This window comes from Cololabis saira, chromosome 9 (assembly GCF_033807715.1).
Source record: "Cololabis saira isolate AMF1-May2022 chromosome 9, fColSai1.1, whole genome shotgun sequence".
NCBI lineage: Eukaryota > Metazoa > Chordata > Actinopteri > Beloniformes > Belonidae > Cololabis > Cololabis saira.
In genome coordinates, this window is record NC_084595.1 from 4,053,346 (window position 1) to 4,079,951 (window position 26,606).

The window sequence follows — 26,606 nt, forward strand, 5'->3', positions numbered from 1 at the left end:
ACACTACCTTCCCCTCCCTGTTTTGAAATATGACCAGGGGCCACATAAAAGGTCCTGGCGGGCCGCATGTGGCCCACGGGCCGCATGTGGCCCACGGGCCGCATGTGGCCCACGGGCCACCAGTTGAACATCCCTGATGTAAGCCCTTTTGCTAGAAGCTGCATCATCTATTTTTTGTGATCCTAACATAAGAAGACAGCTGTAAGTAAAATGGACTTGCTTTATTGACATATTGAGAATACATAAAGGTCAGACCTATTGGTGGGTGCAATTCATCGATGTGTCGATGCATCGCGATGCATCACGTGACGATTTGGAATCGATTAATTAAAAAAAAAAAGAAAACATTTTTTTTTTTTTTTTTTTTTTCTGGGTTATCCTATCCAGATTCCAGACTGAATAAGTTGCTGAATCATTTCATTTTCAAGAATGCACATTTCTTATTGTTCACTTGAAATATGGCAGATATGTTTACACTAAGTACATATCTTGTTTACTTGAATTAATGAACTCATTAAATCCAGGGCTTGACCGTTTTCAGTGTTTTCCACCAATAGAGGGCGCTCTCATGCAAGTGCAGCTTTCCCTGGTCAAAGTTAAGGAAGTCAAAGAGCAAATGTTTACATAGTCATAAAATAAATTATTATGTGTCTTTGAAAAATACATGTCAAATGTTCCAAAAACCTTGTTATTTACTTAATGAGTGTTGTTAGAGGAACTGAGTTAATTGATTGGCTATTTATTTACAAATGTAGCCACAGATGAAGACAAAATCAATCTTGTATGGAAAAAAGCATTAAAAATCACAATAATCGAAGAATCGTGGCACCAATAATTGAATCGAATCGTGAGGTACCCTTGTTTGCACACCCCTAGTCAGACCACAATCAGAAATGGTTTGCACTTTTTTAAGCACTGGGTATATGGTTGAGAGAGAACCACCTGTAACTATTTTGTATATTTATTTGCACACGGAGCAGGTTTTCCTGCACCGTCTGCCTCTGGTCTGAAAACACATGTCATTAAGGCAGTTTACACCATCTTATACTTCAAATGCTTTCTAAGCCATCAAATTCCATCAAGACACCATTATTGTTTCTCTTAAATGCTCTGTTGGGGCCTGTGTACCGTAGACCTCTCAAACTGAGATATTATGAAGTGGATTGTAAACGGTCAATATGTTAAAGCACTTAGAAACTGTTAGTAGATTTACAGGTATACAGGACTGTCTCAGAAAATTAGAATATTGTGATAAAGTTCTTTATTTTCTGTAATGCAATTTTAAAAAAAAAAAAAAAAAAAAAAAAAAAAAAAAAAAAAAAAAAAAAAAAAAGTCATACATTCTGGATTCATTACAAATCAACTGAAATATTGCAAGCCTTTTAATAATGGCTCCCCACTGAGATATTTATGATTTTTTTTTTTTTGTTGTTTTATTTGTATTCATTTTAAATAACTTTTACCCTCAAAACTCTAATGTCCCCATTAGGGGACGTTGATAAGGGAATGCAGGGAGAAGCAGAATAGGCTCAGGGTTCAAAGGGGTGATAATGAATCCTCGTCCTCCAGAGTCTCCGCCCTCGTCTCCACTCCCTTCGTCTCAAGCACAAACGTAGACAAACACACGTTGCATCACGTAACCGCTCTATGCACATTATATGATCCTGCACAGAAGGTCTGCGGCCACAAACTAAATTTAGCAACTTTTGCATTAGAGCTGGGTATCGATTCAAATGTCAAGAATCGATTTGATTCCAATTCTTAAGATTCAGAATCGATTATCACCATTTGATCCGATTCGATATTGATTTGGGTTAGTGTTGCCTGGATTATATGACTGTAAAATAACTATTGAAATAATAATTTCACAATAATTATTGTGAAATAACTAAGAAACAAATAACTCAAATAGGCATTTCAATATCCATTTAAAGTGCAAAAAAAAAAAGAAAAAAGAAATTGCAACAGCTCAAGAAGTAAACAGATTATTTTATCTTGTCTGATTTATTTTGTCACCAGACACAGCTGGACATGAAGCACCGGCATTTTTCAGGTATTTCATGACAAACCGTGTCCGATAACAGAGAAACCAAACCAGCTCTAGTAAATATAGATAATATGAACTTCATTGAACTAATATAACATTTAGAAATTTAAGCTGAAATGTCCAGCATTTTCTCTAAAGAAAAGTTCATTTAGTTCAGGAGTTTTCAAAACTACTGGGATTAAAGTTCACCAGGCAAAAATGTAATGATGAAAAAAAAAATAAAAAATTTATAAAAAAAATTGATCTTTAGACATACAAATCGATTTTTAGGAATTAATATGAAAATCGATTTAGAATCAGAAAATCGATTTTTTTTTCCAACACAGGCCTATTTTGCATGCGTTTTTACAAACATATTTAGCTTTAGTCCATAAAGCCAGCTGGTGAAAATGTTTCAGCTCTCTAAATAAACCTTAATTATTATTATTATCTTTTGAGACAATGATTTGTGCTTTTCTTGTCTACACCAATCAAAGAAAGATATAGTTGTTTACTGTAATAATCTCGCTAGGTGTAGTGCTTAAGAGTAAAGGAGGAGACGGCGTTCTAACAGAGAGACAAGTCCAAGAATATTTGATATGAAACAAAAGGGAAATACAAAGTTGATAAGAGTTACAGTGGGAGATACATGCATGGAGTAAAGGAAAGGAAGCAGAATGAGGAGAGTGACATGTGCGTCATGGGATTTCCCTAAAAAACAGAGGGCATTGTGAGCAGAACTAAAATGGAGGATGCAGGGTCACCTGAGGCAGAACTACATGTGGGCTTTGTCAGGAAGGAAAGTCTCATCTTAAAGGTAGAGGAGCCTGCAGCCCAAATATAAACTTAAAGATGGTTCCACGGTGAAGGGAAATGACGGAAACTTTACTGGAGGAAACACTACGAACCACAAGTACAGGACTGTCTCAGAAAATTAGAATATTGTGATAAAGTTCTTTATTTTCTGTAATGCAATTTAAAAAAAAAACAAAAATGTCATACATTCTGGATTCATTACAAATCAACTGAAATATTGCAAGCCTTTTATTATTTTAATATTGCTAATTATTGCTTACAGTTTAAGATTAAGATTCCCAGAATATTCTAATTTTTTCAGATACACTGTAAAAAAAAAACAGTGAAATTTACGGTAAAATACTGGCAGCTGTGGTTGCCAGAATTTCACCGTAAAAAAATACGTTAACAATGTATATGACATTACGGTATGCTTTTCAGGCAACCATTAATTTCATAGTTGAGAACTGTTGTGTTTATGGTAAATTACTATGAAAAACAGACATATTGTAAACCTGTTTATGTAGAAATTACAGTATGTTTTTGCATAATGTTGAACAGTTTTATACTGTAAATCTAAATGTAAACATCAGCTAAATATATAATTGAGACGGAATAATACCGTTAATTTTAGGGTAATTATGCTTGTGATATTACGGTATTTTCAATTTTCTTTTACCAAAGAATTATATTTTTACAGTAAAATTGTGTGATTTCTACATATTATTACATATTATTATTATTACAGTAAAAAGTATAGTTATGTACTCTTTCTTGATTTAGGGTAATATAATGTATCTACTACAGTGATATACTATTTTGGATTTTACAGTCTTTTACTGTTGCTATTTTACAGTTTTTCACTGTAATTTTTTACAGTTTTCTTAAGCTGTAAGCCATGATCAGCAATATTAAAATAATAAAAGGCTTGCAATATTTCAGTTGATTTGTAATGAATCCAGAATGTATGACATTTTTGTTTTTTTTAATTGCATTATAGAAAATCCCAATATTCTAATTTTCTGAGACAGTCCTGTATACCTGCAGTTTAAGAGTTCTCTGTTGGGACGATATGAAACCATGTGTCTTTAAGATGAGCGGGAGCTGCGTCCTTAAAGGTCTTAGATGTGGAGTTAAGAACTTTAAGTTATGTCCTGGATTTTACCCTCCAGTAGCTAATTTTGCCTGATAATCCTCAACAAAACTGTTTTTGCTGAAGGCAGAGGCTTTTCTAAGTAAGTTGATGACATTCTTTTACTTGGAATTGTCCAATCTGGAGGAAATAGTTTTTCTGCATCACTGACCAAGGATTTTCATTTTCAATTCAATTGGAAGTAAGTAGCTGTGTAAATATACAGGACTATCTCAGAAAATTAGAATATTGTGATTTTCTGTAATGCGATTTAAAAAAAAAAAAAAAAAAGTCATACATTCTGGATTCATTACAAATCAACTGAAATATTGCAAGTATTTTATTATTTTAATATCGCTAATTATGGCTTACAGTTTAAGATTAAGATTCCCAGAATATTCTAATTTTTTGAGATAGGATATTTGAGTTTTCTTAAACTGTAAGCCATAATCAGCAATATTAAAATAATAAAAGGCTTGCAATATTTCAGTTGATTTGTAATGAATCCAGAATGTATGACATTTTTGCATTACAGAAAATAAAGATCTTTATCACAATATTCTAATTTTCTGAGACAGTCCTGTATAGAGTTTGGCTGTTTTCAAAATTATCCATGTCTGTAAAGATGGTAAATATTATCTTTGTGAATAGTCGGCCTTTGAACCTTCAAAATGGTAATAGATATCTTTCTAAGATGGATACGTCTCATAACTTTAGTCTGTGTTGTTGTTTTCAGGAGTTGAATAGGATGCGTTCACGGAGCGTCTCCCGACGTTCGGCCCCTTCCAACAGCGTGGTGGAAGGAAGTCTGTTCAGGATGAGGAGTCGTAGTGCGCACAGGGAGCAGGGCCGCGACAGCTGGGTGAGTAAAGCTGCAGCTCAGGCCGTACCCCAATTCAAAGTACGCCAAGTTTGGACTTGTGAACCTGTTTGATCATACTTGGGAATAAGAATGAGCGATATTTTACCGTTCACGATAAACCGTCAAAAAAATTCCCCACGGTAAGAATTTGTATCTCACGGTAAAAATGATAAATTCCTGTTGATGATGTTTTTGTGTAAAACTGATTTATGGTTCTGTGTTAAATCCACGCACAACGTACGGGAAGGAAGGAAGGAAGGAAGGAAGGAAGGAAGGAAGGGAGGGAGGAAGGGAGGAAGGGAGGAAGGGAGGGAGGGAGGGAGGGAGGGAGAAAAGGAGGAAGGAAGGGAGAAAAGGAGGAAAGGAGGAAGGAAGGGAGAAAAGGAGGAAAGGAGGAAGGAAGGGAGGAAAGGAGGAAGGAAGGGAGAAAAGGAGGAAAGGAGGAAGGAAGGGAGAAAAAGGAGGAAGGAAGGGAGAAAAGGAGGAAAGGAGGAAGGAAGGGAGAAAAGGAGGAAGGAAGGGAGAAAAGGAGGAAAGGAGGAAGGAAGGGAGAAAAGGAGGAAAGGAGGAAGGAAGGGAGAAAAGGAGGAAAGGAGGAAGGAAGGGAGAAAAGGAGGAAAGGAGGAAGGAAGGGAGAAAGAAAGAAAGAAAGATAATGTGATCCTTGATGAGGTTTTTGTGTAACAAACATGGTGGATCTGAGAGCGAGATAGATTTATAGTTAAAAAGATGGAGTTGAATTGGTATTTTTTTATCGTTATCGGGATAAATGCCAGAAATTATCGTGATGCATTTTTTACTCCATACCGCCCATCTCTACTTGGGAAGTACAACTGGGGAGAAGGAACCTCATGGCCCAGGAGGACGGACTTGGGTCTTTCTCCGAGTGGACCAGCAGTGTATATGTTTACTTGACAAACATCACAGCTCAGCTTGCATGAAAACATCTTGAAATACAGAGGTGTCAAGTAACGAAGTACAAATACTTTGTTACCTTACTTAAGTAGAAATTTTGGTTATCTATACTTCACTGGAGTAATTATTTTTCCGACGACTTTTTACTTTTTACTCCTTACATTTTCACACAATTATCTGTACTTTTTACTCCTTACATTTTAAAAACAGCCTCGTTACTCTATTTCATTTGGGCCTTTAATAAAAACTATCCAGTTAAATTGCTCCATCCGGATAGAGTGAATTTGGTTGTGGTTGTTTCAGATGTTCTTGTCCAGTTTTGTTCTTACATCCGTTCCCTCAGATTCCTGCAACTAAACTTGGATGTACATTCCAATAAAGGTTAGGATAAATGATAACATGCCTCTGAAGTTTGACTTTTTGCACCATTACAATACTTATAGAAACTAGTCATCATATCTGCTGCTCTCTGAAACACATGTTAATGCTCAATAGTACACATATATGGTTCTTTAATATATTTACATTATACTAAGATACATTCATTTTCAATGGCTTTTGTCCTTAATGGCTTTTTTCCCCCTTACATTACCTTTACTTTTATACTTTAAGTAGTTTTGAAACCAGTACTTTTATACTTTTACTTGAGTAAAAAACTTGAGTTGATACTTCAACTTCTACAGGAGTATTTTTAAACTCTAGTATCTATACTTCTACCTGAGTAATGAATGTGAATACTGAAGACACCTCTGTTGAAGTATATATTAATTTTACTTTCAATGTTGCAACAAACTGTCCCATTCACTCCTTTCTCCTTCACCAGTACTTTTGCTTGTTGAGGTGAAGTGCATTCGCCTGACAGTGAGCCTGCATTCACAGATCAGGTTTAATCTGCACTCCTTCTCACATGCAACAGTGATGCTGTGTGTTTTTGAGCCGTTGTAACTATACGTGTGTCCCGTTCATTGTGTCGGTTCAGCTCGGGTAGTAAAGAGTTGATGACTAATGTCGTCAGCGTCACCTCCGCCCTTTACGTATTACACTCTAGGCAAAAGGTGGTCAAACTTTCTCAAGCATGCAATTCAGGTCTGGGACAGACAAATGGTTAGAAAGTACATGTTATCACTGCTTATTTAGCAGGGAGCTGCCACTGTGATTAAGTACTGCTTGTGAAGTACAATAGCTAGTCATGATCTTTGGTCCCGAAGCCAAACAGACACATAATATCTGTCACTTCATTCCTCTGCTGGTTTTACCTGCTGCTTGTTAAAATTAACACATTTTTATCATCTAAAATTGATTGACAAATATGGAATCGCACAATTGTTTCCATACACGTCAACATTTACAAACCTATAATTATATTCAAACATGCACATTGTTATTCAGACAGGTCAGGGTTTGGCTCGCTCTTTGTCACTGACACTGTAATTGTAGGCTCAGGCTGAAAGCCTGGAGTGTGTTTTGTTGCACAACGGTGGAGCTCTTTATCAGAGCTCTGATAAATACAACATCACTACTGCCATCTAGTGGTGATAGTGATGTTGTATTTATCAGCGCTGCAGAGCTCTGATAAATACAACATCACTACCACCATCTAGTGGTGGGATTGTAGTCTGAGTCTTGGTGGCGTTTATGGTTCCTTCATGTTTTCACAGTGCTTGTGTTTGTAAAAAACCTAGAACTACTCTACTGTGCTTCTTTTAAAGACGTGAATAGTGGACTTATTTATATTGTTTAACCAAATTCAAATAACTTTAAGATTAATGTTTGTAAGAGATGAGAAAATATTACATCTGGTATAAAATCCACTGGATTTAAGATTTATTTTTCTCAATATCAATGACTACAAAAGACACAATGGTTGACAAATAAGGTTGTTCCCCCTAGGGATGTGAAGGTTAAGCCACTTTTACTTTAGTACTAGGGCTGGGCGATATGGTACGACGGAGTATTAGGACCGAACTAAGATAAAAAAAAAAATTGTAAATTACGAGAATAAAGTCGTAATGTTGTGAGAATAAAGTAATAGAATAAAGTCGTAATATTATGAGAATAAAGTCGTAAAATTACGAGAATAAAGTCGTAAAATTACGAGAATAAAGTCGTAATATTATGAGAATAAAGTCGTAATATTACGAGAATAATGTCGTAAAATTCTGAGAATAAAGTTGTGACATTACGAGAATAAAGTCGTAATGAATAAAGTGGTAATTTATGAGAATAAAGTCATAATATTATGAAAATAAAGTGGTAATTTATGAGAACTCTAACAGGAAGAGCTTCTTCTCCCTGTGTTAAAATGAAGAATATTGAGCATCTTGTGAAGTTCTATTTATATATTTATAATATATTACAACTTTATTCTCGTAATATTATGACTTTATTCTCATAATTTTACGACTTTATTCTAATTACATTATGACTTTATTCTCGTCATTTCCTTTTTTTTGTTTTTTTGTTTGGCCCTAATACTCCGTCGTAATATGGACCAAAAGTCATATCTCGATATTTTCTAGCTGAATGGCGATACTCGATATATATCGATATTTTTTCTGTGCCATAATTGGGGTTTCCCCCAAAGCATTATAGCATAGCATCTCTGTTAGCATCTATGTTAGCATCTTTGTTAGCATCTCTGTTAGCTTCATTTTTTTCTGAGGCAAACCCTTAAAAAAACAGTCAGTTTTAATACAAAGCCTCGTGCCAAATGTCACACAGGTTCCTTTATTAACAGAGGTCTGCACAATATCAACATGTATAAAACAAATGAAATAAAAATAAACTGCCTGCATATATAGAATAAAAATGCTTCTTGAATAAAATAAAACAAATGTCCCTTTCCTGCATAACAATTAAATTAAAATACACTGTAATTAATACAATGTAGACTTTTCCACTGAGGTTGACAGTTGTGCAAATAACAAAACATTTGTGCTAATCTCAAATAAAACATGTAAACGGATATTGCATTTCTTTGAGCAAATCTCAAATAATTAGTCAACTACTGTACATTTTACAGATTTTGTGCCAGGAAAACTAACCTGTCAACACTGTCAGGTTTCAGCGAGGGGTCAGTGTTGATGTTCAGTCAATTTGTCACAAAATAAGCTATATCGATATAAACGATATTGTCTCGTACCATATCGCGTTTGAAAATATATCGATATATATTAAAATCTCTGTTTAGTACCATATTTTACTTGATCACTTTCGTCTCCTCTTATCACTTTCTTGAGTCTCTTCGTAACCTCTGTCCTAATATCCACTGTTGCTCCGTGAGCCAGTTTAACCATCGTTGGTGTTTGACGTAGTGATGTGAGGTGATGTGGCGAGAAATGAGTGGGATGTTTGGCTGGTTTTTACTGTTATTAGTTATGGGAGACCCACAGAGCAAGTCGACACAGAAGTAATCAAATAATACTGCAAAGAAATTGATTGATGTGCCTTACCAAAAAGCTCAAGTTTGGTCTCATCTGTCCAAAGGACATTCTCCCAGAAGCTTTGTGGCTTGTCAACATGCATTTTTGCAAATTCCAGTCTCGCTTTTTTATGGCACATCAACTCTATGTTCATAGACTCAAAAACCAAGCATACGAAGAAAAGAACACTGTCCCTACGGTGAAACATGGAGGCTCAGTAATGTTTTGGGGCTGCTTTGCTGCATCTGGCACAGGGTCTCTTGAATGTGTGCAAGGTAAAATGAAATCTGAAGACTATCAAGGCATTCTGGAGAGAAATGTGCTGCCTAGTGTCAGAAAGCTTGGTCTCAGTCGCAGGTCATGGATCTTCCAACAGGACAACGATCCAAAACACACAGCCAAAAAACACCCAAGAATGGCTGAGAGAAAAGCGTTGGACTATTCTAAAGTTCCTTCCATGAGCCCAGATCTGAATCCCATTGAACATCTGTGGAAGGAGCTGAAACATGACACATCAAACCTGAGACAACTGGAGCAGTTTGCTCATGAGGAGTGGGCCAAAATACCTGTTGAAGCTGCAGAACGCTCATTGACAAATACAGAAATCCTTTAATTGCATTGATTGCCTCAAAAGGTTGTGCAACAAAATATTAAGTTATGGGTACCATCATTTTTGTCCAGCCCTATTTCATTAGTTTTTTTTTTTTTTTAATAATTATGTTAATCAACCATTCAAAAGTAATGGCTGATTTTGATTATTTAATTTTCAATACATTTTTATTTATTGTTACTTTTGTAAGTTTCAAGTGATTTCAGTGAGAGTTGTGGGTTTTTCCTTCTTTAACTGAGGGGTACCAACAATTTTGTCCACGTGTGTATATGTAAGTAGGAGCAGATATTAGGCATTGATACTTCTGCTACAGTATAGAAGTATCAGTCATGGAGATGAGATGTGAGATGTGCGGTGACATCACTGTTTAAACGTGCGGGTCTGAGGCTGCAGAGCGGCAGAGCAGCGATGGGCACCGCGCTGAGAGCCGTGTTCTACATCTGGTCATGCTGTCTCAGTCCAGACTGCTTCTGGGTGAGTGAGAGCAAAACTATTGATACAGATGTTTCCCTGTCAGGATTTAGTCTTTTACACAATGCTGGATGGATAGAAAGTCTTCCTTGTACTCATCAAGCTACACTGTATGTTCTGTACTTTAGCTACATCTGTTTTTCTTCTTCTTCTCCTCGGTGTGGTCATCGGTCGGGTTTCTGGCTTAGATGGTGATCGGATGTGATTAGGTCAGAAAGGGGGAAGTGATGAGTAACTGAAACACTTCCCAGTGGATGATGCTGCCGAGTGCTGGGAGGAGGACGAATGAAGGAGCAGTAACGCTTCGTATTGATGTATCTGTTGTGTTACGCTGCAAAATGACTTTGTCATTCCTTCTTACCGTTAAAGCCAATAGTTGGTGGTAGGGATCTACTTCTTTCTTTCTGTTCTTTCTTTCTTTCTTTCTTTTTTTCGTTCCTCCTTTCTTTCTTTCTTTCTTTCTTTCTTTCTTTCTTTTTTCGTTCCTCCTTTCTTTCTTCTTTCTTTCTTTTTTTCGTTCCTCCTTTCTTTCTTTCTTTCTTTCTTTTTTTCGTTCCTCCTTTCTTTCTTTCTTTCTTTCTTTCTTTCTTTCTTTCTTTTTTTTCGTTCCTCCTTTCTTTCTTTCGTTGTGCGTGGATTTAACACAGAACAATAAATCAGTTTTACACAAAAACATCATCAATGGGAATTTATCGTTTTTACCGTGAGATACAAATTCTTACTGTGGGGAATTTTTTTGACAGTTTATCGTGAACGGTAAAATATCACCCATTCCTAGTTGGAGGGTTACGGAATTTGTCCTTGAAGACAATTTCTTCTTGAAATAAATGTTAACATTTGGTATCCGGTGGAATTGTAAATTGAAACCGTTTGGATGATGTTTATTGCTCCGGCTCCATAAGGGAACAAAGGCAGAAATACATTTACAGTGCTGTAGGAAAACGTAATTGAACCCTTGGAGTTGACGGTTTGTGGCAGCAGTGGCTTTTAAGCAAATCCCTCTGGTAACGGTGCAGGTCTGATGCAGAATGTTTGAGGGTTGTTTTTTCTCTTTATTGCTCGTTCTACAGCAGGTCTGGCTGCTCACTGGAACAACTTCAAAAGATCAATTTCATTTTTCTGAAGCCGGTCTATTTTGTGGGTTTACAGTTACAGTGTGTGTAACTGGGTTTGTGTGTGGAGTTACAGTGGGTTTATTTTGTTTAAGTTCATTGCTGCATCAGCCATCTGGCACACTTCCACCATTTGATTTGATTTATTTTATTTTTGTACATGTAAAAAAAAAAAAGAAACAACACTTCATGAGAAGTTTAAGAAAAACAACAAAACAAAGAATTTCATCCTTTAAAACTTGCTATCTTGATTTAAATGTGCCAAAAAAGGAGTAGGAAGAAGTGTAAACTTATTTAGTCCTATATTTAAAGGAAGGAAGGAAGGAAGGAAGGAAGGAGGAAGGAGGAAGGAAGGAAGGAAGGAAGGAAGGAAGGAAGGAAGGAAGGAAGGAAGGAAGGAAGGAAGGAAGGAAGGAAGGAAGGAAGGAAGGAAGGAAGGAAGGAAGGAAGGAAGGAAGGAAGGAAGGAGGAAGGAAGGAAGGAAGGAAGGAAGGAAGGAAGGAAGGAAGGAAGGAAGGAAGGAAGGAAGGAAGGAAGGAAGGAAGGAAGGAAGGAAGGAAGGAAGGAAGGAAGGAAGGAAGGAAGGAAGGAAGGAAGGAAGGAAAGGAAGGAAGGAAGGAAGGAAGGAAGGAAGGAAGGAAGGAAGGAAGGAAGGAAGGAAGGAAGGAAGGAAGGAAGGAAGGAAGGAAGGAAGGAAGGAAGGAAGGAAGGAAGGAAGGAAGGAAGGAAGGAAGGAAGGAAGGAAGGAGAAGGAAGGAAGGAAGGAAGGAAGGAAGGAAGGAAGGAAGGAAGGAAGGAAGGAAGGAGAAGGAAGGAAGGAAGGAAGGAAGGAAGGAAGGAAGGAAGGAAGGAAGGAAGGAAGGAAGGAAGGAAGGAAGGAAGGAAGGAAGGAAGGAAGGAAGGAAGGAAGGAAGTTTATAGTTACAAAGGTGGAGTTGAATTGGTATTTTTTTATCCTCATTTTTATCGTTATCGGGATAAATGCCAGAAATTATCGTGATACATTTTTTTAGTCCATACCGCCCATCCCTAGCTCACACACATACTTATACATGCATACATACATACAAATAGTTGAATATTTCTATATATTTGTACACACATGCCCATATAAATATTTATATAAATATACTTATTTACACTATATGCTGCCCATTTCTGTACATAAATATACAAAGATCTACCCATTCACCCAATAGTGTTATATCAGGCCCCTGAAAGCTTTTAAACTGGTTAATGTTTGGACATTGTTTTAACTCCACTGATATTCCAGCATGATATTTTACTGCTGGATATTTTGGTAAACTTGTGGATGATGATTATTATTCATTTATGTATTTATTTTTATTCCTTGATGATGGTAACATGTCAAGACCCTAAGGTAGAGAAGGAAGGTCCAGCCATGATACGTCCTTCACCACGGTTCATTACTGGGATGACATTTCCATGATAGTAAGCCGTGCTCTTTTTGCACCGTGGTTATCACCTGGAGCCATTCAACATTTGCTTCAGCAGTTCACATATGGATTGCTAAAGTGCTCTTTGGCAAATCTCAGGCACACATTAATGTTTTATGCACAGCATTCCTCTGTGTTGTCATCTCCATTTGTAGACAATCAAACTGGGCTGATGAGTACTGGAGACTTATCACTTTATCTCACTTTATCTCTTTCCAGCCATGTTTGGATAAACTTTGCTTAATCTGTTTAAGCCTTTAGGATTCCCCTTTTGCAAGGCATGGTCCACATCAGCAGGTGCTACTTGTGTTACTTAAAATGTCTTTTTAGGAGTCAGATTAGCTCTAAACCTCCAAACTCTTATTATTCAGTCTCCAGATTTCCCATTCTGACTCAAACTGGTCTTTTCATTCAGGACTGTTCAACTTAAAGTAGCACTATGTAACTTTTCCACCTTAATCTAATATTTCATCATTGTGATGGTACATCAACTTCCAACAGGTTTAATGAACCTCTGTCATGGTCTGAGGGGTCTGTATCGCCTTCACTGGCACTATGTAACTTTGAGGAGCATGGTAGGAACCCTGCCACACTAAAAAACTACACATTTTTACGGCTTTGACTGCTTTACGGCATACGTCACTTTGGGCGGGGCGTGGAGCGCAGAGCTCCACAGAAGCTGGTAACCCGTTGCTGCGTTGTAGCTGCAGCAGCTCCACACAACAGATGTGGGGAAAAGATCAATAATGGTTTAACTTTTCACTGCTTTCCTGCTTGGAGGCAGAACCACGGAGGCCAAGTATCTGATATAACAGAGTAAAAGAGTCGTCAGCTCGGTTGGATCACGGCTGTAACGACCAAACATAACGTTCCTCAGTAAAACCACAAACAAACACTCACACAGACCGGGGTCGGATCAAAACACGGGTTTTATTCCCCACTTCTCCAGCTAAACGCAGTTGCTGGCCAGCTCTCTGCGGTGCGATTAACCCCAATCTGCAGATAAAACTAGTTTGTTGAGGAAAAGATATTAACTATATTTGTAGCTGCAGAGGAAAAAAATAATCCCACGAGGAAAACAAAAATATTTCTCACGCCTTGGAGTCTCTTCAGCATAATATAGCAGTAAAAAAAAGAAAAGAAAAGTAAGAGGGATACAAAACATGTACTGTATGTTGTACTATTTTACAAATTTATTGAAACACATGTCGAGTCAAACATTTACCAAAGCAGCTGCCAAACACTCCCAAAAAAGATGGCCTAAGGCTGCGTCCCAATACTCCCCCTCGCCCTCGTTTTCTTCACTAACCCTAACTTCTGCGCGTTCCCGTGAAGGTAGTGGTGTCCCAATTCCTCTTTTCACCTAGGGGGAGGGGGCATAACGAGGGCTAGGGGCTGAGAATAGCCCCTTCAAATCGAGGGTTTGCAGATGCTCACTTGGCGAGCGAGGGGGTATGAAAATTTCCCAGAATGCTTTTCGTCGTCATTTGCGGACTGAATCAAAAAACCAAACATGGCGGACATTTCTTATTTTTTTGGGAATAAAATCTATATTTTGAGTTAGTTTCTGCATAAAAATGCATTTTGATTACATTTCTCGGCGCAAACCAATAGTTTACTTTCATAATATTCACTCAGTGAATGTACATAATCCCTTTTTTGTCCGTTGTTCGCTAAGATCGCGCCGGAATATGGTTACGTAACCTACCTAAGCGACGCCGTAGGTTACGTAAGCTACGCCATAGGCTGCGTCTATTTAATGCGGACCTAAACTCCGGAGCCGGCAGACAGAAATCTCTAAATTTCGGAGCAAATTTCTTAACAGGCGTAGCTACAACTGTTAGATTTCATCTATTAAACCAACATCTTCCTAAATGATTTATTTCAGCCAGCATAATTCTCAACAGAGCTGCGTCCCAGAGAGAGTTTCTCTCCCGGGGCTGACGCAGCAGCTTGACCCGGCGGACACGTCTGTTCTCGGGCTGTGAGCTGAGGCTGCTCCCCGGGGCCGGGGGCTCTTCTCATCTCCGAAAACATCGGGTCAAATTTCTTAACAGGCGTTATTTGGATAAACTGAGCCCCGGTTGGGGATCTTAAGGTTACCTTTATACCTGAAAAAATATTAAAACTTAATAAAGTGCCATATTAACAGCGCTACAGCTGAAATTAAAACAGCTTTTGGCTCTCTGCTTCCTGATCAGGTTAGGGATGAAAACGAGGGGGAGTAGGAGAAATGGGACAGGCACCTGAGCCAAGTTCCCTAGATCTCAAGTGCCCTAAAATCTCCCCCTTCTTTTTTAGGGGTTAGGGAAGAAAAGAAGTGCGAGTGGAGAAAAGAAGGGCGAGTGAAGAAAAGTAGGGGGAGTATTGAGATTGGGCCTAAGACGGTGGTTGTGCAGAACTGCGGCAGTAAATCCTTATAAAGAGTGGAGCTCCGACGAGGAGCTCCACTCTTTAGTAGGGATTTCATATGGATCCGAACCGTTAATAATCATTATTTTCTCCATATACTGCTCCCTGGCTTCCTTGTTTAAGGTATCCCGGTAAATTCCAGTTCCTTTCCAGCAGTTTAACATCTTTTTTTTTTGCGTTCCGTCTGTTCACTTGGTGAAACAGAAAAGTAGTTTTGAAAGTCCGTCCCGTCTTATTTCATTCACTATCAAAACAAATGCAGCGACGGGACAGGAGTTTTCCGGCAGTACACGCTGGTGCTCATGGGAAATGTAGTGTTCTTTCTGGTAAAGCACTACCGCTTTTGTCCAAAGGAGCCGCCAAACTCAACAAAAGCTGAAAGTTACGTTGTGCTGCTTTAAGTGAGTGAGTTTAATAAATAGGCAAGAAATTATAATCGTTTGTGTGGTATCAGGTTAAAAAAACGGTTTTGTTAATCCATTATTGTGATTTAGATGATCATATTGCATTTTATGGCAAATTGATTTAAAAAAACCAAAGGTCTCGCAGCTTTTTCTCGCCACTGTATTACAAATCCCTGATCAAACAACCCAAAATTGTTGCCATTCAATTGTTATAAAACATAATCATGCAGTGTGTAGTGCATTCCCCTCTCAGTTTATTCACAAATTGTTTTCATAGCCATTTTTAAGATCTCTACTTAGCTCTACTAAGTAACGTAAGATAATAGAGATTCTTGATTTATTGGTTGTTGTTAATTCGTCATTCGGCATTGCTAAAAGTTACTCTGATATTCAAACTTGCAGATACCAGTAAAATATTCCCTGTTGAACAAGGACAATCACAGGCAGCCATTTTGAGGCCAAGACTTACACTAGAGTGGTTAGTTTGCATTCTCCTGAAAACTGAGAACCTCACAGCAGTTTCCTGTAGCAAAGCACTTTAAAAAAAAAAAAAAGAAAATCAGATATCCTATAGGCAGTACTGGAGATGAGGGGGGACAGCATCCCCCCCTGAAATAAAAACGGTCCAAATCATCCCCCCTGTAAAACTGCCATCCCTCCTTTCCATCCCTTATGTCATTTCATCAATTAATGTGGTTTTACTGCTATTTCAACATTTAGAGTCATCACCAGAAAAATATCACCAGAAAAATAACTTATTTGACAATTTTCACCTGTTTCAAGTAAATTCTCACTTGAAATAAGTAGAAAAATCTGCCAGTGGGACAAGATTTATCTTCTCATTACAAGCAAAAAAATCTTGTTCCACTGGCAGATTTTTCTACTTATTTCAAGTGAAAATCTACTTGAAACAGGAGAAAATTGTTGGTTTTTCCAGTGATGAGTCTTGTTTTCAGTGTAATGAGATTTTTTTTACTAAAATGATACATTTTAACTAGAAATAAGACAAATATTCTTGTTAAGATTGTGAGTTTTTGCAGTGATCCATTTTACTTATCCTGTGAAGGACAGAGTCATATTGATAAGTTCAGAAAAGTGTTTTTATTGTTGTGTTTTGATGTATTTGATGTAAGCCCAGTGGATATTTAAAGCTTACAGAAGGCTGCATTTAACTGCTGCTATGTCATTCCTGCAGTATTTCTGCAGGTGTTTTGGTCACTGCTATTATTTGTAATAAATTATATTATTTGTCACTCACTCACTCATCTTCTCCCGCTTATCCGTTACCGGGTCGCAATTATATTATTTGTAATCAGCACAAATGATCTGTCCCCATATGATAAAATCCACCATCCCCCCTGATTTTTATTTACAACTTGAGTACTGCCTATAGGGGGCATTGGTGTGCAGCATTGAGGCTTTTCTGACCCCCCTGCACTAGTCGTAGGTTAATTTTGCAACGTGCAAATTGAGTCATGCAAAGTGTCTTTCTGTAGCGTTCCAGCTCGCTGGCAGAAACCTTGGTTAAGTCCTCTGCAAACGCCAGGAAGTCTCTTTAGTTGTTTGTGCGAGTTTGACTTTGAGCAGGAGTTAGGCAAACACTAAGTTGACCCCCCCCCCCCCTCCAAATTGTTTCTTGCTTTTGTCTAAACCGACCTGACAAACTGGTTGAGCATATAGTGAAATCTCCTTTTTTCACTCTTCAATTTGCACCCTTTTCTTTCCTGCCTCATGCGTATTAAATCTATTTCTGGTTTTCTTGTAAACTGGGTTGTGCTTTTTGCTCACTCCTATGCGGCTGAATTATACTTTGCCATCCAAGCTTTTTTTTTTTTTCCCCTGCAACTTTCTGTTTCTTTTTGTTTTAATTACGATGCTGTAAGCCACGCGGGGAAATATGTTCTCTTTCTTGTCTCTCCTTCATCTGTGTCCACTTCTCTTGCCAGCGCGACTGGCTGTGTCATTTCACCGTCTCCTGACTGCCACTGAATTTGACCGGAGCACCGCAGAACATTTATCACCCTCCTCCTCCTCCTCCTCCCCTCCTCCCCTCCACCGCTGTGAATCAAGAACCTCCCATTCTCTCTCTCACTCTCTCCCGATCCGTTCCACACACTCTCTCCCTCCACCCAGTTTCTCCTTGTTGGAGAGTCCTAGAACGCTGACTACAAAGAGCAGCACTGCTGACGCATTTTCTTCTACCTGCCCGTACCTGCAGTGCAAGGCTGGGGAGAGAGGAAAAATTCCCTTTTCCTTCATTCTGGATCTGACTTTCCTCCCGCGACACTCTCTCTCTCTCCTTTTTCCTTCGCTCAGCACTGCATTGGTTGCCCTCTGGTTTTCCTCATGGAATACGAATGACTACAGCAGCTTTTCTTTTTGCCACCAGCTGTTCCGTACAGTTTTTCTTACGCAGCTTTTAGCCAGAGCTTTCTGTGCATGATGTGGTCGTAACCTTGTTGGATGGACTGTCCTTTTCAAACATTTACATCTGGGCCTTTATTGTGGGACGTAAACGGATCAGCTCTGGGAAGCCGTTGGGTTTAGGTCGGCTGTAATTCAGGTCTCGGGACAGTCAAGCTCTTACCTGGAAGATCGGCATCGCCGTAGCAGACCGGCGCCTCAAGGGATAGACATGAGTGAATCTTTTGGTAAACGTTTGAGAATATGACTTCATCATTAAACTTTTAAACATTTTAAACTTTTGTTCTTGAGCAGCACTTTTGTGCACTTTAAGCCAGAAATAGAAAAATGTGTGGGAAACCTGTCGTAGGGCAAAGAATCAGTTCTTCAGGGTGTCTAACGGAGTAGTACCCTTCTTAACCCGTTACTAAGTACCGGCCTAAGATAACCTTTAAATACCCAATTGGGTGTTGTGCCAGGACATATTTTGTAAGCATCAAAATAGACATTAGAAAAGCTTCAAAAATTCACTTGAGGCAGACTGCGTGGAGCCATGACAGTGACGAGTTGAAATAAGAATCCCGATGGCTCCGGGGGGACTGCGCTGCAGACGGGCCTTTTAGGAGGAACGAGGAAAGTCCTGCGATGGTCACGGACTGACTGACTTGCATTTATTTGTGCTGCATCACGACTTCAAAGTGGCTGAGCTCTGTTGTTTTCCTCCTCGTCACCTTCCTCACTGCTGCAGCGTTGACCCTGCAACATGCGTCAGTGAACACCTAGGACACCCATCCCCGGACCGTCACCTCCCCGGTATCTCTGAACTCTAATGACTTCCTGCTCGCTGTGACGGCGAGAGTTGCAGCTCGGCTCACCGGCTCCGTTAAGACACAGCGGATCTGTGATGGAATACCTCGGAGACAAGCTGTCGGTGGCTCAGTCTCAGGTGACGGGCTGGGTGGGAAACGTCCGTCGCTCCCTTCACGGGGCGCTCAACTTCCTGTCCAGCTCGGTGGAGAGGGGAGGCCGGGGGGAGGACGGTATCGGAGACTTCAAGAGAACCAACTCCCTGCGCTCCCTGGCCTCCCGGAGCAGGGAGTCCATTCGCAGGTTCTCCCTGCGGAGCCAGCAGCGTCTTTCCTTACGCAGACGCACGGCACCCAACACCCCCACGGCTGTAAGACGTCCCACACACACTCACATCTGACTACAGTGCAGTTAAATGCTGGTTTCAGGTACAAACAATACAATACCTGCATGTACAGGACTGTCTCAGAAAATGTGAATATTGTGATAAAGTCATTTATTTTCTGTAATGCAAAAATGTCACACATTCTGGATTCATTACAAATCAACTGAAATATTGCAAGCCTTTTATTATTTTAATATTGCTGATTATGGCTTACAGCTTAAGAAAACTCAAATATCCTATCTCAAAAAATTTGAATATTCTGGGAATCTTAATCTTAAAGCAGCACAACGTAACTTTCAGCTTTTCTGAGTTTGGCGGCATCTTTTGGACAAAAGCGGTATTGTTTTACCAGAAAGAACACTACGTTTCCCATGAGCACCAGCGCGTACTGCCGGAAAACTCCTGTCCCGTCGCTGCATTTGTTTTGAGAGAAGACGGGACGCTTTTCTGTTTCACCAAGTGAACAGACGGAACGCAAAAAAAAGGATGTTAAACTGCTGGAAAGGAACTGGAATTTACCGGGATACCTTAAACAAGGAAGCCAGGGAGCAGGATATGGAGAAAATAATGATTATTAACGGTTTGGATCCATATGAAATCCCTACTAAAGAATGGAGCTCCTCGTCGGAGCGCCACTCTTTAGAAGGATTTACTGCCGCAGTTCTGCAGAACCACCATCTTACTACCTTGTTTAGGAGTGTTTGGCAGCTGCTTTGGTAAATGTTTGACTCACCATGTGTTTCAATAAATTAGTATAATAGTACAACATACAGTACATGTTTTGTATTACTCTTACTTTTCTTTTCTTTTTTTTGACTGCTATATTATGCTGAAGAGGCTCCGAGGCGTGAGCAATATTTTTTTTTCCTCGTGAGATTATTTTTTTCCTCTGCAGCTACAAATCAAATAGTTAATATTTTTTCCTCAACAAAATTAATCGCACCGCAGAGAGCTGGCCAACAACTGCGTTTAGCTGGAGAAGTGGGGAGTAAAACCCGTGTTTTGATCCGACGCCCGTCTGTGTGCGTGTTAGTTTGTTTACGGAGGAACGTTATGTTTGGTCGGACTCGTTACAGCCGCGATCCAACCGAGCCGACGACTCTTTCACTCTTTTACTCTGTTATATCAGGTACTCGGCCTCCGTGGTTCTGCCTCCGAGCAGGAAAGCGGTGAAAAGTTAAACCGCCCATTTTCGTCTCGACTGCGAATCGGGAAGGAGGGGGAAGTGACGTATGCCGTAAAGCAGTCAAAGCCGTAAAAATGTGTAGTTTTTTAGTGTGGAAGGGTTCCTACCATGCTCCTCAAAGTTACATAGTGCCAGTGAAGGCGATACAGACCCCTCAGACCATGACAGAGGTTCATTAAACCTGTTGGAAGTTGATGTACCATCACAATGATGATGATGAAATATTAGATTAAGCTGGAAAAGTTACATAGTGCCGCTTTAAGCTGTAAACCATGATCAGCAATATTAAAATAATAAAAGGCTTGCAATATTTCAGTTGATTTGTAATGAATCCAGAATGTATGACATTTTTGTTTTTGTAATTGCATTACAGAAAATAAAGAACTTTATCACAATATTCTAATTTTCTCAGACAGTCCTGTACGGTCGAGGCCACAGTGTGTTTTGTTTTTGTTTTGTTTTTTCCTCTTCTCTATGATTACATACTTTTAGAAGTATTACGTTCACATCTGTTAGAGTTAAATAAAGCACAAGGGGAATTCTAGTAATTTTGCAGCAATGTGCATGTCACTGTTGGTAACAGCTGCTTCTTCATCAGCTATTTGGTCTGAAGCCAAAAATGTGAAGAACTTGTACATCTGTTCAGATGCTCCGCTGCTCCTCATCCAACTCTTTTTGCCTCCGTCGCATCTCAGACATTACCCTTGTGACGCCGTCTCTCTCTAGCACGTGTAACTAATACATTGGTCCCTAGTGTGTACACTGCAGGCTGTCAACGACATTCAAAAGGGTTTAAACCTGGGGTGTCAAACTCATTTTGCTTGGCGGGCTGGATTTGACCAATTCTTTTCACGCTCAAAATAACAAAAACGGTGCGAATTTTTTTTTTCTAATTCTTTTTTTTTTTACTATTGTTATCTAATCCAATATCAGTTTAGTTAATTTTAAAGGAAATATGCACTTTGTTTACACTCTAATTATGTTAAATATATTTCATCAGGCTCTTTTCTTGAAACAGAAACAAGTATGTTTTTTTTATATTTTGCTTTTTTATTTATTAGGAAATTTAATTGAAAGCAAAATCTTTCTTATTACATCCGAGAGTGTTTCTTTGTGATTTAGAGATTTTTCCAGTACAATTAAGTGTATTTATTTTTAAAAATTGGCGCGGATATTTACGCCAGTGTGCCGAAAAAGTCAGCACTTCTTTTTTAACTGTTTTACTTTGTCACTATCCTCGTATTCAAAACTGAAATTCTCCGAATAAATATCTTCTATCATCTTTTTTAGCAGTGATATTTTTCCTGCGAAAATATATAATAGTAGTCAGTTAATAAAAATAAACGACCGTTTACAAAGAAATACAATCGGCAAATGCATTCTAGAAAACTAAAAAAATGTCGAAAACTGCTCTATTTGTGGAATAACGATGGATTTGTAGAAGAAATATATTATGGGATATGCTGCGATTCATGGCAATTATTTATGCCTTCCTTTTTACTAAACTAACATTTTGTTTTTTTGCGTTGGAAACTTCTCGCGGGACGCATGGAAAACCTCTCTCGGGCCGCACATTTGACACCCCTGGTTTGAACCCTAATTCACCCAGTATCATCCAAGAACCTTTTCTTGTAACATCCTAAACGTTCGCTCTCTGTTTAGCGGAGCTGTTGTTCTTGTGGTTTTTCCAGGTCATTTCCCACTTAAATCATTTTGTAATGACTGATAAAAGAAGGAAAATGTGGTTACTTGCTATGATCACATTATGCTTATTTAGAGACGTTCACTTTTTAAAAGACAAAAGCCTTGTTTACTTGAAATTATTGTCATGTGCTTCCACCCAGACACTCCGCCTGGTCTGTGTGGAGAACAGATTTGCAAATCCAAGAGAGGCATGTATACATACAGGGAGACTGCTGCCTAAAGCTAACGCCCATTTGTTCAAATGCTGTACAACGCGTCATGAGTCACCGTTCCTAAAGATAAGTGGTGTTTTCATAGCTTAGTAGCTGCCACTTTTATCACTATGTCTTAGTTTTAGGAATCAGCAGCTGCTGTCGAGCTCTCTGCACGACTCCCCACCAACGAGGGGATGACACTCAGTCATAGTTACATTTGACACAGTTGCCAGGAAGTTAGTAAGTGGATTAAAGGAGTGTATATTAGTTATTTTGACACCATTATTGTGCCCTTCATTGCGAGATCTTTCTCTAATAGAGGTGACATAATAACAGTCATTACCCTTTTCATCTTTTTCTACGCCCCTTTCAATATTTTCAATTTTGCATCCAGTTAAATGAACTTTCATCATTATCACAGGTGGAAGAATCCCTAATCATCATAATATTATTATTCGCACCAGCAAGGCTTGTGCGAATCCCTATTGAAATCGGTACCATTATTATTATTTTATCCGAAAACAATTGCGTTTTTGAGGCACATAACTTACTTGAAAAGTTGTGAAACTTGGCACGCACGTCCCATGTGGCGAAAAATTACGTATTCTAATGGTGTCAAAAAGGGGCGTGGCCTAATGGCTCAACAGCGCCCCCTAGAAAACTTTGTGCCTCAAGCCCCACAATACGGTTTGACGTACATGCACGAAAATCGGTACACACCTGTATCATGTCGCAACTTAAAGAAAAGTCTCTTGGCGCCATGGCCGAAACCGAACAGGAAGTCGGCCATTTTGAATTAATCGTGTAATTTTGGCGCAATTTTATGCCATTTTCCCGTGTCGTACTTTAACAAACTCCTCCTAGCAGGATCGTCCGTTCGACATGAAACTCGCTCAGGAGACACAAAAGACGTTAACGATGAAAAGTTATCAAAATCGTGAGTTTTCGTGAAATGGCCGTGGTGCCGCGTCAAACTTCAACGCTAAACAGGAAGTGATGCTAGTAGCTGATTGGTCGATATGTGATTCTGCCATAACTTTTGAATGGTTTGACATAGAGAGTCGTGGGTGGTGTCATCAGACTCGGTATTGAGTCCTTGAACTCAATTGGTGGAAATTCAACGCGCGAGGTCCCGTTCATCGCTGCTTGCAGCTTTAATTATTATTATTATTATCGTTAATTAATAAGGTCAGCAACTGACAACATTTGATCTCAAATAATCATCAAAAAACCTGAAAAAACAACTCCTCAGACTGAAAGTAATCCTTTACATCAGGTTCAGTGCACCCTGAAAATATCTTAAGCCAAGTCAGGTTTTGACATTCCTGCCCTTCGTTCTTACCAGATGCTTTGTAGAACATTGAGCCTTTGTCTGTATTCACAACTTGTGTTATTATTTTTATTACATAACACAGTTCAGTTTGACTTGCAGAGTTTGTCTTAATGTAAGCCGTGTGTTTTACGGCTGGAGTGTTATTGGCATGTGTTGACAGGACAGCAGTGCTGCTGGGGCTGGTGTTTTCTGTTGTTGTTTTGAATATATGTAGACTAATTGATATTGACGACTGCAGTGACTACAGAGCATGTTTTTCCATCCGACCACCTCCAGACTCGGTGGTCAGATTTGAGCAGATGGGGGGAACTTGGATTTGAGATAAGACACTATGGCCCAATCCCAATACTCCCCCTACTTTCTACCACTAGCCCTCCCTCACTACCACTACCCCTAAAAAAGAAGGGACAGATTTTAGGGCACTTGAAATCTTCCCAGGGGCCTGTCCCAATACTCCCACTACTCCTACTTCCATCCCTAACCCTAAAATCAGGAAGCTGAGAGCCAAAAGCTGTTTTAATTTCCGCTGTAGGGCTGTTAATATGCCACTTTATTAAGTTTTAATATTTTTTCAGACGTAAAAGTAACCATTAAGATCCCCAACCTGGGCTCAGTTTATCCAAATAACGCCTGTTAAGAAATTTGATCTGATGTTTTCGGAGATAAGAGCCGCCGGCTCGGAGCAGCAGCAGCCGGAGTACAGACGTGATCGCCAGGTCAACCTGCGCCGTCGTCCCGGGGAGAAACCTTTAGCTCTGTGGAGAATTACCGCTGGCTGAAATAAATCATTTAGGAAGATAAATGTTGGTTTAATAGATGAAATCTAACAGTTGTTGCTACGCCTGTTAAGAAATTTGCTCCGAAAATTTCGAGATTTCTGCCTGCCGGCTCCGGAGCTGATTTATGGTTCCGCGTTAAATCGACGCAGAGCCTACGGCGTAGGGTACGGCGTAGGGTACGGCGTACGGCGCGCGTCGCCGCGTAACCTACGCCGAGGGCTCTGTGTTGGTGTAACGCAGAACCATAAATCAGCCTTTATTCTGGTGAGATCTTCGCAACAACGGGCAAACGAGTGATTATGTACATTCACTGAGTGAATATTATGAAAGTACTGTATTTTCTGGACTATAAGCCGCACCTGTATATAAGCCGCATCCGCTCTATTTTTTAAAAAATTATTAAAAAAAGATATACAAGCCGCATCCGCTCTAGTTAAAAAAAAAAAAGATATGCAAGCCGCAGATATTTATGTTGTTAGATTAGATATTTACTAGGATTTTGAGCTGTAAATGATGTACATGTTTGTACCTAAATAGATCTTTCCTAACAGTGTCTTTTAACACGGCAGCAACTTTGCTGATTAAAACGGGACAGAACCAAGAGAAAATAACCGGTATTTATTTATCTGTTTAAAATATGCTTCTACCTACTTCTATCTGCTAAAGAAGAAGTAGCCTATTCTTCTTTGCATTTATTTTGTCTTAGTTTTGATTCTAATTCCGGTTAGAGCACCCCCTAGTGGTGGAAGAAAAATCCACAAAATAGCCGCACCTTTGTATAAGCCGCATGGTTCAAAACCTATGAAAAAAGTAGCGGCTTATAGTCCAGAAAATACGGTAAAATATATATTTCTCGCTAGAAATGTAATCAAAACGCATTTTTATGCAGAAACTAACTCAAAATATTGATTTTATTCACTAAAAAATAAGAAATGTCCGCCATGTTTGTTTTTTTTTGATTCAGTCTGCAAATGACGACGAAAAAGCATTCTGGGAATTTTTTCTGTACCTAGATCAAACTAGTGAGCATCAGAAATCCCTCGATCCGTAGGGACAGATTCAGCCACTACACTAGTTTTCTCCACTACCACTAGGTGAAAAGAGGAATTGAGACACCACTACCCTCACGGGAACGCGCAAAATTTAGGGGTAGGGCCTAAAACGAGGGGTAGTGGGAGTGTTGGGACAGGGCCAATAGTACAATGTGGTGACTTAAGTGTTTTTACTGCTTTTATTAGACCAGGGGTACATCATAAGAGGCAGCTGCAACACTTCTGGCTTTCTATAACCAGGAGAAGCCCATGGGTGGGTCGTAGCCACCTGCTTTCATAGCCGTATTGGCTACAGTACAAAAATATGTAAACACTTAAAAACAAAGGTGATTCACAAGCTTTGACTCAAAGACGACACTTTTCAATTTTATACAGTGATGGTAATTATAGTAATCTAGTAAAAGGTACACGCATTCCTTGACGATGTCATAAACTGCCTTTTAAAATGGCATCACCACTGCTGTGTTCGTGTAAAGACATGCATCGTATCCAGTAGCGGTTCCTGCTGCTTCAGTCTGATGTTACACCATCTGTTAGCTGCTTTACAGCACAGCTTTCTTTTTTTCAGGGAGCAGCTAAGTGTTAACTCCATTCCTTCTGGCTTCTGTCACTGAAACGGGGAGAAACCTGCGATCAGTGCAAGTAGAAGTTTCCACGACTGCCCTTCCTGCCCCTTCCTCTGGAGATTGTCAGTCAGACCTATTTAGTGATCAGCCCTTTCTCTCCTTCATCTCTCCATTCATCCGCTCTTTGTTATGTTGTTTCCCTTGACACACCCTTCCTGTCCAGGGGAAATGCACTATTGCTAATGTTATTAAGGAAAAGCCCTCCAGATGACAGCTATAAGTCACGGCTACTGGACCTGTTGGTTCAAGTAGGCCTCTGTCATCAACTTTATTTCCATAGGTTTACAGTAAATCATTGAATTCATGTCATTTTTATACTGAAAGATTATCTGAGGGGTTTTTTTTAGCCAGTATATCTGTCTAAGCTGGCATTGTCTGTAGATAAATGTAGACTGCACCAAAAAATAAAGCGAGGAATTGAGGTTGAGGATTTGAAAGGCCCTTTTATTTTGGTAAAACGTTGCCATAGGAGTCTTTAGCTGCCCAATAAAAGCCTCTCTCCCCGACATGCCCCAGCAA

General features: G+C 39.3%; 1 protein-coding gene across 1 annotated transcript in view; it reads left to right on the forward strand.

Moving 5' to 3' along the window:
- The window catches only part of si:ch73-138n13.1 (titin homolog), a 348,772-nt gene that overhangs the window by 17,864 nt on the left and 304,302 nt on the right, over window positions 1-26,606 (forward strand). The window contains exon 6 of the mRNA XM_061729751.1: window positions 4,690-4,815. Coding sequence (XP_061585735.1) covers window positions 4,690-4,815 — 126 coding nt within the window. The remainder of the gene's footprint in view (window positions 1-4,689; window positions 4,816-26,606) is intronic.